This window comes from Bos indicus x Bos taurus, chromosome 12 (assembly GCF_003369695.1).
Source record: "Bos indicus x Bos taurus breed Angus x Brahman F1 hybrid chromosome 12, Bos_hybrid_MaternalHap_v2.0, whole genome shotgun sequence".
Classification (NCBI taxonomy): domain Eukaryota; kingdom Metazoa; phylum Chordata; class Mammalia; order Artiodactyla; family Bovidae; genus Bos; species Bos indicus x Bos taurus.
The window spans coordinates 75400560-75414338 of NC_040087.1; the positions used below are offsets into that span (position 1 = coordinate 75400560).

Below are 13779 nucleotides of genomic sequence, written 5' to 3' on the forward strand. Positions count from 1 at the left end.
CCCTTATCCTTCCCACATTCACTGCAGGGGCTGCTGGGCTCCAAGACGACTGCTCCCTGCTCAAGCACCCACCGCGCCCAACCACATGCCCCGAGACTCCACTTCTGCGGAGCTAAGATGCAGCAAGAATCCCATCACACAGCAATTCTGGGACCCAGAGAGTCTCAGAAGCAATTCTGCCCATGGCCACCTGGGTTTACTGCATTGGAATCCTATAAATATGTATCTACACTGAGCCTCAGACAGCCAGTGGTGGTGTCAGTCCAGAGTCAGTTCATCTTGTGGCAGAGACCAGCAGGGACCAGGGGACAGCCTGGGACCCAGAGAGCCACACACATCTGGGAACCACAGGGAGGAGGTGTCTGGCAGGGATGGAGTTGTGTCTCTGAGTCCACTCATTGGCTACCAAGGCTGTGTGGTCATATTAGATTTTCCCATCCAAGTTCCTGAGAATAATGTACCACGTTCAAGACACTTAAGAAACACCGGGTAATTACAGAAACACCGGGTAATTACATTTTAAATGAATGCTTAAGCTGCTACTCCTACTTCCACAAATGTGAAGACTTCTAAGCTAGTCAAAGGAAAAGACATACTTCTGTTTGGATTTTTAATAACACAGTGCTCCATGAACGTGGGCTCTGGAGCCAGACTGGTCACAAAGCCCCCTCCCTCCATGCACCATAGCACGGCCCTGGGCACTCATGCATTCTGGTCTTAGCTTCTTCATCCATAAAACAAGGGGCGAGACTAGCACTTCCGCCTGTCGGGTTGTTGTAAAGCTAAAACGCCTTACTACTCAGAAAGCCCCTAGAGCAGTACTGGGACGGGCACCCAGAGAGCTTTAATAAGTGCTGGCTACAATGAAAGAGACTTTCCCCTGAGAACTACTAGGCGAACTTTGAGAGGAAGTGACATACCTTAACTTTGGAGTTCTCTATCAAATGCTGAGCCATGGATTTTATCAAAACTTCAAAGAAAAACCACGAATACTAAAAAAAAAAAAAAGAAAAAAAAAATCCAGTAAGGAAAACAACAAATCAGAAGACAAGACATTTACTCTCTTAGTAAGGTCACTGACGTGAAACAAGTATGGCCTGAAAACACAGCTGAACCTCCTGACGAATGTTCGGACCTGAGGGGCAAGGCAGATCTGCACCTGCTTCCACGTGTCCAGCAGTAAACAGCACTGTCCCACTGGGAAACTGGGCGCTTACACCTACCGTGGCACAGCCAGCCACGGGCGCCCCGGATCTCATACGAGGCCATTCCTCTCGGCTGACTCCCACCTGCAGACGCTTGCCTCTACAGTCTCTAACTCAGTGTCCGCCACTGGTCTGAATATGACTGTGAAACTCTGAATGTAGTAATGCCTTGTGGCTCGCTTTGGAGCAGAAGCATTAACAGCAAAGTTGCTACTGAAGAGTTATCTCTGTTACCTGCTTTGAGGAGCTGCTGACTGTCTCCAAAAGCACAAAGAGGGTGAAATTGATCAGGCCAGGAAGTTTGAAGTTTCTTCAATTTGCCCACCGCAAAGCCACACTGGCCCTCCTGACGTACCTTGAGTAGTTTGTTGCTGGTGAGGAAGTCGGCAGAAGGCTTGAGAATCGTGGTCATGGATTTGGTCAGCTCTTCGTGCACTGTCTTGTATTCAGAAGCAATATATGGCTCGGCCTTATATGCATACTTTGAAGAAAGGGGAAAGATACTTTAGTGCACTGGTTCTCCAAGATGGATTGAGAGTTGGAGAGGCTCCCAAGGATGGAGACCAGGGACCAGGTATCACTGATGGGTGGGAGAGGAAGGTGTGGACACGGAAGGTGGGAAGGGTGGGTGTCATGTGACAGGAAGAGGGAGCCCAGGGTGTCTTCAGGGAACCCATCAAAACACGTGAACCATCTGACTCAGCTGGTGGGTCTTCCAGGACAGAACACTAGCTCCCCAAAACTGTAATCAACGTTGTCACATGACTGACATGCAGCAACTGATTCCTTGAAGTACCCCAACTTAGTTTAAATATAAACTAATACACAACTACAATTGAGAGGTGTTCAAGGCTAAATAGAACATGTGTACTATTCAGAACAGTAAAGGCCACTGTGTTCACTGAATATTGTTTGTAAATGATGAACTTGTTGACATTTATCTAATGTCATCTCTTGCTTTCCTACATAGTCCAATTTGATGGTGGCTAGAGCTAACCTTCCATCTTTAAACCTCTATATCATTTGGCTCACATTATTTGAAAAAACCCTTAAAGAAAGAAATGTAGCTGAAAGGATGAAATTAAGGAAATAAATGAATGGCTGCCCCTCTTTGGACATCCCCCTCATTCAGGTACACAGGAATAGAAGAGAAAGCAGAGGTGTTAAGTGTTATCCAAAATACATCTTCAAATAACTAGATTTAAGGAAAATAAAATAGGTCCTTAGAAGAAAAGTTGGAGAGCCACAGATCTGAATGACCGGGGCAGTTTAATTTACATACCTTAACATATGACCTCAAGTGGCCCTCCAATCCTTCCTCATGGCACTGGGCAACCACATGAATAATGACCCTACACACCACAGGAATGAATAAAGCAATGAATAGTAATGTGGAAATGGAAACATTTCATTATTATCACAGTAGCAGTACAACAATGATGATGCTACTGGCACCACAGGAAACGAGGAAATGAGGCATTGGATGGGGTCCCCACATATGGAATCAAAACAAGTTTCTTAAATATCATGTTCAACATGTACTGGCACCCCAGATACATATGGCTGTGCTCCAGATGTGGACAGACTGAGAGGGAAGAAGGACCACCTTTCCACCTCGCTCACCGTGTCACGTTGACCGCAACCTCCTCCTGGGTTGCTCGGGTGAGGACGCGGAAGAGCTGGTTTAGGATGGTGGGCAAGAAGGCGATCATCACGTGACCCTCCATCGCGTGCAGGCTCTACGGGCGTGGGATGGCAAGGTTCATGTTATCATTTTAAAAGTAAACTGACCCCAAGAAATTTCCACTCAGCTTCAAACACAGATGGAAGAAACCCATTGAAACAAAGGGAGACAGTGGCAACCTACTGGACAGAGATGTCTATGTCCGAAGCCTCAGAACCTGTGACTATGTTATATGGCAAAGGGGAATTAGGGCTGCTAGTCAGATTAGCTGGCCTTGAGATGGGAGACTCTGCTAGATTATCCAGGAGGGCCCAAAGCAATCACGAGGGTCCTTAGAAGTCAAAGAGGGAGCAGGAGAGTGGAGGGGAAGAATGCTCCGAGATGCAACATTGCTGGCTTTGAGATGTGGGAAGGGGCCACAAGCCAAGGAATGAAGGATCCTTTAGGAGCTGGAAAAGGCCGGGAAGTAGATCAACTCCCAGAGCTTACAGAAAGGAACTCAGCCCTGTTAATAACGTCCTGGGTGTGGCCCAGTGAGACTCATGTCAGACTTCAGAGTTACAAGACGTGCAAGAAAACAGATTTGTGTTGTTTAAAGCCACCAAAGTGAAAGTGAAAATGAAGTCGCTAAAGCCACCAAGTCTGCAGTAATTTGTTAAGAGCAGCAATGGAGAATGAATAAAAGGTTCTTCTTCAAGTTGCATGGCTCCTATGATATAGCTGAAAGGGGACTTGAAGCAGGGATTTCAGAATCCCCATTCCATTTTCCTTGCTTAAATCAAACCAATTCCACTTCTCACACTTCATCTGTTTTGTCCCAATGCCTAGAACACATGTTTAGCTATTGCTCCCCTAGAATCATGTTCTGGGTGAGACTCCCCTGGACCAACCCTCCTGCTCGCCCCAGGAGCCTCCTGTCTGCACAAAGCTAGGGCTGGTTACGTGCATTGTTGTTGTGCAGTCACTCGGTCGTGTCCGACTCTTTGCAGCCCCATGGACTGCAGTACACCAGCTTTCCCTGTCCTTAACCATCTTCCAGGGTTTGCTCAAGCTCCTGTCCACTGAGTTGGGGATGTCATCCAACCATCTCATCCTCTGTCATCCCCTTCTCCTCCTGCCCTCAGGAGTTTATGTGCATTATTTCTGTTGTTCTTTTTTTTTTTCCCACCTAGAACACATTCACCAAGGTTACGTTGTCGCCTACAATGAACTAGAAGTTACTTAACGGTGGGACTGAAGTCACTGTCTTTTATGCTCCTGGACTGTGCTCTGTGTGCAGTGAGCACTCATAGAAAAAGCCTACAAGTGGCTGGTTTTCTATGTGGAATCACGTTTTAGGCCGGCCTGAGAAAAGTATATGTGGGGCTGGGTGAAGACTGCCGTACCCATACTCAGAAGTCGTACCATTTCTGAGTCTACTTCTTGCCCCTATCTAAAACCCTAGAGACGATATCACTGTGAGAACATCTGGCGAAGAGCAGCCTTATAAGGTTTCCAGGGGTGGGAACAACACTCACCACCAAACAGAAAAAAGGGAGTTACTAAGAAAGACGTCTGATACCTTAAGGTATTTTACAAGTTCACTTCCTAAAGCCTGGGCTCCGGATTCGGTTTTCTGACAGTACTGGAAAAAGTTATGTAAGTGCTGATCCTGCGGAGATAAAAGAAGAAAGGAAAATGAAAGCCTGTTAGCATATCTGTGTGGACACAGAGGTATTTGCTTCTGCAGCATGCGTGTTTTATTCAGACTATGAAACATCATATAAAAATAAAATTAAAAAAAAGACTTCAAAGGTCCTCCAACAAAAGTGGAAAATTTATCGTGAGAACTGTTATTTGTACTATCCATTTATATTATTACATGAGAGCACCGTATATGTACTTTCTTTCTTTACAAAAGGACTTACAGAGTGAAAATATATCTATGTAACATATCAATTATGATTTTATTCTGCCAAGAAAATCATGCAAATTCATTCACAAAGCTGTCACTGCTAATTTTAATGGAACAGCATGTACCTGAGTGTACACTGTGGAAACCAGATGAGTTGAAACTTTGAGCAGAGGCTTGCTTCCATCTACCCATTTAATTTCTGGACCATAATGCTGAAAAAATATGGAGGGGAAAAAAAATCCCAACAGATTAGTGACCTTGGCTTCAAACAGCATCTTCAGTTGAGTGTACTGACAAAGTACTGAATGCCAGACAGCTTCACTGACTTGTTATTTATGCCTGGCTCATGGTAGGCATGTAACCATGCCCACTTTCTTCTCCCAAGTACAATGCTCGTCTTAATAGATTGTCTAAACTATCTTTTCTATATAGTTGCAGCTCTATAAATTATTGTCCATCTGGGAGGGAAAGGTTCCAATTTTACCAATCACTTGACCAAACTTGAACTCAGGATTCTGAAAGTGATGGCATAAGGTACCAGATAAAATAAATAAGATAGTAAGTATTCCTAGAACCTGAAAACGGTTGGTCATGTTTGTGCTTGTTTTTATTTCTGAAACCTCCACTTTTCTCATTCTCAGACTAGGAATAGTAACTGAATAATAACAATCATAACAACTGAATACTATTATGATTTTACCCTTATTTTTGAGTATTTTAACTATCTGTCTATAACATTGGCCCAAATTTAGTGCTATTTAAATGCAGAGATATTAAAAGCCATTCACAATGAAATGGAGCAGATCTTAACTAAGTATGTTATAAAACTGAAGTCGATAAAATTTAAGATGGCTAAAAAGAATATAAAACCAACAAACCAATTGGAGAAATCTGAGAAGACTCAGGCTTTCATGAATCAGAAATGTATCAGAAAGGGCTACGAAGTAGATAAGGGATTTGCTTACTAGACTTACAATAAGCTGGAACACAATTTCTAATCATTTGCATGGCTATAAGAACATATTTTTATTTGAGCATGGCTAATTTGCAGAGACAAACTTCCATCTCATCCTCAAGTTTCCATTTCCCTGCTGAAGCAGTGCCAGTTCAGGGCTTATAAAATGCCCAAACTATAATTCTAGATTATGATAACTATTACCAGCACTGCCTTCCAGTGGCCTAGTGAAAGTCACTTAGTTGTGTCTGACTCTTTGCAACTCCTTTGGCTGTACCCTTCCAGTCCCCTTTGTCCATGGAATTCTCCAGGCAAGAATACTGGAGTGGGTAGCCGTTCCTTCCTCCAGGGGATCTTCCCAATCCAGGGATCGAACCCAGGTCTCCCACATTGAAGGTTGATTCTTTACCATCTGAGTCACCATGGAAGCCTTCCAGTGGGCTAAGTTTACTTGTAAAATGAATAACTAAAACCAAAATATTGGGACTGGCAAAAATATTGCATGCTTTTGGAAGGAACCGGGGTAAACTGATCTTAAAGTCCCATACCCGGCCCATCCCATGCTCCTGGAAGCCTAGGTAGCCAGACGGGAGATTGGCTGAGACAGGGATGTGCTGCTCACTAGTCACCACCCTTCCATCCTTCAGGAGAGGAAGCCAGGAATATCCAACTGTTGAAACAGAGAACAACAACAACAACAACAAAAATCACTGAAGTGTAGGAAAATGGATGCAGACAGCCACGTTACTAAACTGCTTGATCTTTAAGAACTGCTAATACCAATATGACTAAGAAACTGAGATGACTCAGAAAATAGCCTCTGCAGAAAAGAGTCATAAAGCATGTTGGCCTCCACGGGATGAGCATTCTAAAACTATGTCCTATAAAATGTATACATGTGGGCCAGGCATGCTACCTTCTCTAATTCATCTAAACAGTCCCTCAGTGAAAGTACTCAAATTTAGAATCAAAACGAAATTTAAGAACCTAATGCACAAGCTGTGAACAATCAAAGGGATGATGACATTCAAACCTTGTGTTTCAACGACGTCCTTCTTCTTCGTGCTTCCTTTATTTGAATTATCGCAGCTGACATGGAAGAATGTGAACAGCAAGTGGTGCTTTTCATGTAGCTGGGTGGGCAATTCTATTTTAATCTGCAGGGAAGACAAAAATAACAATCTTTCTTATATTCCAAAACAACAACATGTCACCCATGCACAAATGTGTGTTTGGTCTCCAAACTGATTTATTAACGCCTGCAGTTAAAGGGATCTGAGACTGTTGAAGAAATGGATCCTTAACACACTGTTATGGTCTAACTGTTTGTGTCCACCCAACAAATTCATAAATTGAAATCCTAGCTCCAAAGGTGATGGTTGTAAGTGGGGCCTTTGGGGGCAATTAGGTCCTGAGGGTGGAGCCTTTATGAATGGGATTAATGCTCTTGTAAGAGATTCTATCGAGCTCCCCAGTCCTTCCTGCCATGTGAGGACACAACTGAGAAGTCTGTGACCTGGGAGGTGGCCCTCACCTGACCATGCTGGCTGGTCCCTGATCCTGGACTTCCAGCCTCCAGGACCATGAGCAACTAATATCTGCTCTTTACAAGCCACCCCGTTTGTGGTATTTTGTTACAGTAGCATGAATGAACAAATTCACTGACCCAAAACAGGAAAGTTGGTATTTCAACTCTAGAAAGAACTGGAAAATACATGAGAGATGCCATTTTGTTACCACAACCAAGCCATAATGAAAAACCAGGTTTGACTATTTAAAAGCAGGATTCACATAGTAGTTTGAGTGAACTCCATTATAATTCTCCATGTGTGTGTGTTAGTCGCTCAGTCATGTCTGACTCTTTGTGACCCCATGGACTGTAGCCTGACAGTCTTCCCTGTCCATGGAATTCTCCAGGCAAGAATACTAGAGTGGGTTGCCATTTCCTTCTCCAGGGGATCTTCCCAGTCCAGGGATCGAACTTGGGTCTCCTGCATTGCAGGCAGATTCTTTACCATCTGAGCCACCAGGGAAGCGTATAATTCTACATAAGGACACCCCAAAATAAGGAAGATTCTCAGGTCCAACAGATGTTTAATTATACTTAAGTATGAAGAGAAATAGGTGAGAATATTAATTGTGGTAGTGATACAGGAAGAATTTTGACTTTTTCTTTTCTGCATTATCTGTACTTTCCAACTTATTTTTTTTAATAAATGTGTTGCTCTTATAATTAGAAAAGTTAAGTAAACTAAATATTTCAACATTTAGCTCTAGCACTGTAACTTCAGTGTTATATGCAGCTTCTCTTGAATTTTGCTTTGCTAGGCAAAGAAATTAGAGTTTTCCTCAAAACTGGTTAAACTAGGTTTTCCCTTGAAAACCTCACTTACCTCATCATAAAATTCTGGGTTTTGGTGATGGTGTAAAACCGCAGCAAAGGCGCTTTCTGTGAATAGCGGCCCACCAGGTCTGCCGTAAATGCACTAAAATAAGAATTAGCAAAGGGAGGTACCAGAATTCAGTCAATAGAGCAAGAAATTAAACTCAGATGCGTTGTAAAGAAAGCAGCATTCCTATAGCATAAATGAAGCCCCCTTTGATGGATTTCTCCTACTTACAAGACTCCAGACCCACAAGCCCCCTTACTCCCCTCGCTCACCTCCCAGCCCTCCCCTATCCCTACTCCACTCCATGACCAGCAACAGCTCACTGCTTACTTTCACCACCATGCCTTTGCTGACACAATCCCTCGGTCTGAAGAACCTTCCCTTCCATGTACAACAAGCAAACTCTCATGCTTCCTTCAAGAAATGATTCATTTCTTTCCTGTGTCCTTTTGGCAATGTTTTACACTAATCATTCGGTTTTATCCAAAAAAACATTTCAGTATCTTTTATGTGTCAGGAGCTTTTCCTCCATGACTGCCTTTCCCACTAAACTATGAATTTCTTGAGGGGAAAAACTATATTATATTCTTCACATATTATCTCCTTCCCTTTGGGGAAAGTCACTTCCACATAGTTAGAGTGAAGAATTTGGGGTCTGGAGCCAGACTGCCTGGGTTTGAACACTGGTTCCATTAATGTATCGTCCTGAACAATTCATTTAAATTCTGAGCATTAGTCCCATCATGTTAAAAAAAAAAAAAAGCAGATAATAATAGTTCCTAACTCAAAAGACTGTTAGGAGCATTAAAAGAATCTAATATCTATAAGGCTGTACAAGCAGAGCCTGGAATATAGTAAGCACTCAATAACATCACCAATAACCTACTACTATTATTATTACAACTAGAATCAACATTTTCAAGCGAGGTACATGTTTAATGAACTGAATACGCATAAGAAAACACCATCCCTAAAGAGTGTTACAAAACAGAAATTGCCAATTAAGAGCAAGCACTCAGTTATTCCTGTTCTGTAAGGTTCAGTGTATGTGGCTATAGTCTGTGATGTTACATATTGTGTGTTTGTGTCAACTAAAATGTGCTAAGAAGTCCCTTTAGCTATGCAGTATCAGGAACTGCATTTTTAAAATGGAAAAACGTGTACACATAAAGTACCAACCTTTAGAGGCTTAGAGTCTTCCTCATCTGAATCTTTGAATTCAATGCAAATAGCAATATTTCTGGCCTGCAGTGACAGTTACATAAAAAAGAGAATTTAAAAAAAGATTAAAGTATGCAACTATTTATGAAAGAACATGAGAAGCCAAAAACCTAAGAAAGTTTGGTATCGAAAAGAAAACGTGGGCGTCCTCGGTGCCCAGTGGTTAAAGCCCGCCTGCCAATGTAGTGGATGCAGGCTCGCTCTCTGGTTGGGAAAAGGCCACGCGCTGCGGAGCGACCAAGGCGTGCACAGCTCGAGAAAGCCCTCGAGCAGCGATGTAGACCCAGCGCAGCCAAAAACAAACAAACACACAAATAAAACAAATTTTAAAAAACTAAATAAAACTCAATTTTGCCACTCACCTTGGCAAAAGACTTTTGACTGTCATATTTCAAGGACTTAGGATAAACATACAGGTGGTTGTTGTAGATGGTATAAGGTTGAGTGTGTTTAGGGATGCAGGGTACAAATTCCTCCACCTCAAACGTAATCGGCATTTTAGTACAGGTTTCAAATTGCTTTGTAGGAATGTATGATGAGTTGACATAATCTAAAAAAAAAAAAAATTAAAAACAAACAAACTGAAGTAAAAACCAAACAAAAGCTGGTCTGTTTATTACACAGAATGTACACTTACTAGGAAAGTCTGAGGAAACGTTATCAATTGTAATGTCTAGATTGCCCAAAATCACAGGGAGTTTAGCCATCTTCTCAGGTCTACAAGTAAGAGAAGAGAAAAGTCAAACAAGTTAGTTAGCTCTGAATTCTAGAGCAGCACTTCCTAGAGAAATACAATGCAAGCCACAAAAATAATTTTAAACTTCATAGAAGCTACACTTAAAAAGAGTAAAAAGAAACAGGTAAAATTAGTTTTTAAAATATTTTATTTAACCCAATAATATATTAAAAATATTATCTCAGTATGCAACAAGTATAAAAAGTACGTTCTGGTTCTTTGAAACCAGATGTGTATTTTATGCTTAGAGCTCGTCTCAGCAGGACCTATATTTCAAGTACTAGAAAGTCACACGTGGCTAGTGGCTGCTGTGCTGGGTACCACAAGCCCAGATAAGAATATTGACAAAATGTTACAGTGGAGGTTTTCCTGAACCACTCCATTCTCAACATACATTCTTGGCTCAAATGGAATCAGAAAGTTCAGAAGCCATCTGAGGCTCCATTGCCTAGTGAAATGCTGGATATAAAGAAGGTGCTGAGTGAATTGTCTGGTGTCTGTATTTGGTCTGACTCCATCCAATACAGGGGTGTCCTCTGTGCCAGTCCTGACAAGCATGCCCTCAGCCCTTCCTAGTGACAAGGAAACCTTCAACATAGCCATTTTGACACCCAGACTGCTCTTCCTTACAGCCTGGTAAAATTCACCTTGCTGAAGCTTTCACTCATCAAGGAGCCTAGTTAAATTTCTCTAACACTTTTTAAATCATTAATAGACAGCTATCACATCTTCCTAAAGTCCTTGCTTCTGAGTCCCTTTGGGTCTTCCTCCAATGCCATTTCTCTCCCATAAATACACCCCATTTATATCATGGCTCCCAGAACTGTATCAGTAAGGTCCAGCAGGGCCTGAACAGGTTGGGTAGAGCAGCTGCCTGGTTTGAACAATATACCTTTCTACTGATGCAGCCAAAATTCTACTACTTTTACACAGTCACACCACTCCAGTGAGGCACATTAAATATACAGTCACCTAAAATCCCTATATCTTTTTTTATATGCTTTACTATTTTGTTATATCTCTCCATCCTGTCTTTATACAGTTATGTTTTTAGAAATCAAAACAGGATTTGATTTTTGTCCCAATGAAATTTTACCTTTTTATGACTGAGTCATTTGTAGTTGATCAAGACCCTCCTAAATCCAGATTCTAACATATTCCTAATACATATGTCACGAAGACATTCATCAGCACTTTACATTCTCATAAAAGTCTTTCATGAAGATACTGCACAGACTATTGCCAAGAAGCAGCTCCTTCTCAAACCCCTAGAAGCCCATTGCCAGACTGAGACTAGCCACCTGTCACCCCTCCTCGCATCTGGTTACTCCAGCACTGAACATTTTTTCACTCTCTCACACTTCTCTGATTTCTTGGTCATCTTGGAATATATGCTTTACGTTCTTCTGTCGAACCAGCTTAGTGACCCAAGTAAAAAAGGAGAGGCAGAAATCTGGTTAGGACGACTAGTTCCCAGAACACAGGATGTTGCCTCCTGGTCCTTCAGAAGCCACCTGTTTAATAACATCTTTGAGATCACTGGCAAGAAGCATCACAGCTCAGTGGCTCACAGATTCAGCATTTGGTTGAATTGTTCCCAGTTTTGAAAAGTTCCCAACTTTTGTTTTTAAGATTCCTCAGACATCATCATTGTTGTCTTGAGCAATCTCACGGTCAAGATATCTTGCGGTTCTGTTCATGTGAACCTGGATGTCCCTAATGGTTCCAAATTCTTGCTCCCACATGACTACAGCGTATGATGAATGTCGTCATCTTTGCCCCTCACCAACCCCAACTAATGGAATCACTTTTTCTCAGGGTTCCTCTCATTTCCACCAGCCTTTTGTATATATCTGTAAACCTCGTGCAGAAACTAACAGCATTATCACCTAAACTACCCAATATGGTAGCATTTAAAGAAGATCTGCATTTTAAAGAAAATGTTCTATTTTTATACTTGGCTTTCAGATCCCCTGCAGAAATAAGAGACACAACCGTGAGCAAATCAAATAAATATAAAATATCTCATCCTTCTTTTTAGACGGATGCTTCTTGGAGCACACATCAGCAATACCATCTCTCTGACAGGATTACTTTCTGACTAAATCTAGGACTCTCTCCTCTGATGATCACCACAAGGGGGAGGGGCAACGTGGCTCATAAGCTTTGACAGCTATTTTCTAAACACTAGGGCAGCTTCAGAACATGTTTCTCGTCCACTGCTAAATGACTTTTGAGAGAATCACAGGAGCAGAAACTATAGCTTTGGATCCAAGCTGGGGTCCAAGCCACCAACATGTGATAAATTTTTGTAAAAAAAAAAAGGAAAGAAAATAAAGCAACACCAAGGTTTAAAAAAAAAATGAAAAGGAATTCTCTACTTCCCTAACTCAAGTGTGACAAACACTCAAAGACACAGTGGCCTTTCTTCGGATTCGTAACGAAAAAGGACTGCAGCCTCCCTCATGGTACTGCATCTGCGCTTGACAGCACTGGGTCCCTATTTCCAGGTTTCTCAGTCTCTCGCTGACCTTCTGGACCACTCTCTCCCCAGGAAACCCTTCCTACGGGAGGCCTGGTGCACCAAGAGAACCACCCCGTGCTCAGGACCAGTGGAGGCCTGTGATCTTAGCTGCCTGGCCATAGGCTCTCTGCTCGTACCACGTTTTCACTGATGGCCCTGCAAACTTCACCCTCCAAGCACCACCCAGGAAGCCAGACTGTGAGCCGAAACCACCCCAAACGCGGTCACTTTGGGCAGGGTGCGGGGTTCAAGCTAACCAGCCAAGGGAGTGACTTCTGACACAGGGCTGCCCACCCCCATCTTATACAGTAACTTCTGTTTCTCTGATGTAGAAGAAACAGGCAAGGCCTTGAGACTCACTTCCGAAAGTCTGCAAGTAACTTGAGCATGTCTTCGTTGGATAGCTTATTGCTGTCTTGCTTGTAGAGAGCAGAAAACCTGGCGCTTTTGTCAAGGTTTCCAGATGCATCCTTAAACAACGTCCTGAAATAGCAGAATGACATGTCTAAGCTGAGTTTCCAAGTGACCAAAATAAATCCACAGCTGGACTCTGGTTTCTAAGTGAAGACTAATTGTCATTCCACTGGCTACGGCCAGCAGAAATCTCATTATCGAAAGACGAGGAAGGTATTTATGACGATGAACACAGCTAACTCAATTTACATAGAAAATATCACCAGCAAATGGCCTGCGCTTAGGAAATAACACACACAGCCAAATGCTTACGACTCGAAATACAGAGGGTCTGTGGGCCTCACTGACCGGGCTGCCACCCCCTTCCCAGCTGGCGGTGCGTGCTGGAACCTGGAGCCCCAGCTCTGCCACACACACTCCTGTCCATGCCGCCAGGGCTGACAGCACCCTTCTCCAGCCAGCACCACCTTTCTCTGGGTCTCTAATAAATGATGTTTCAGATATGCAGCTTGCTTGGTTTTCAGTTTTACAGATTTAAATCTTCTGCTTCTGGACCACAAACAGAATGGGTTGGTCAGTCTGTCTGTCTCTCCATATAGCTGTACCTATATAAAAAGTATAAAGGATGTTCTCCTCCAGACTCCTGGACACAGCAGGGGAAGGAGAGGGTGGGACGAACTGAGAGGGTATCACTGACATATATGCACTACCCTGTGTAAAACACACAGCTAGTGGGAAGCTGCTGCACAGCACAGG

At 42.8% G+C, this 13779-nt stretch overlaps 1 protein-coding gene across 20 annotated transcripts in view; it reads right to left on the reverse strand.

The window, feature by feature from the left end:
- The window catches only part of DOCK9 (dedicator of cytokinesis 9), a 287020-nt gene that overhangs the window by 82493 nt on the left and 190748 nt on the right, over positions 1-13779 (reverse strand). For all 20 annotated transcript variants that reach the window (XM_027557861.1, XM_027557873.1, XM_027557859.1 and 17 more), the window contains exons 15-27: positions 12970-13092; positions 9987-10066; positions 9712-9899; positions 9308-9373; positions 8132-8224; positions 6772-6895; positions 6287-6408; positions 4909-4995; positions 4451-4540; positions 2829-2944; positions 2488-2557; positions 1561-1686; positions 921-992 (exon numbers count right to left, since the gene is read on the reverse strand). In XM_027557861.1, coding sequence (XP_027413662.1) covers positions 921-992; positions 1561-1686; positions 2488-2557; positions 2829-2944; positions 4451-4540; positions 4909-4995; positions 6287-6408; positions 6772-6895; positions 8132-8224; positions 9308-9373; positions 9712-9899; positions 9987-10066; positions 12970-13092 — 1357 coding nt within the window. The remainder of the gene's footprint in view (positions 1-920; positions 993-1560; positions 1687-2487; positions 2558-2828; positions 2945-4450; positions 4541-4908; positions 4996-6286; positions 6409-6771; positions 6896-8131; positions 8225-9307; positions 9374-9711; positions 9900-9986; positions 10067-12969; positions 13093-13779) is intronic.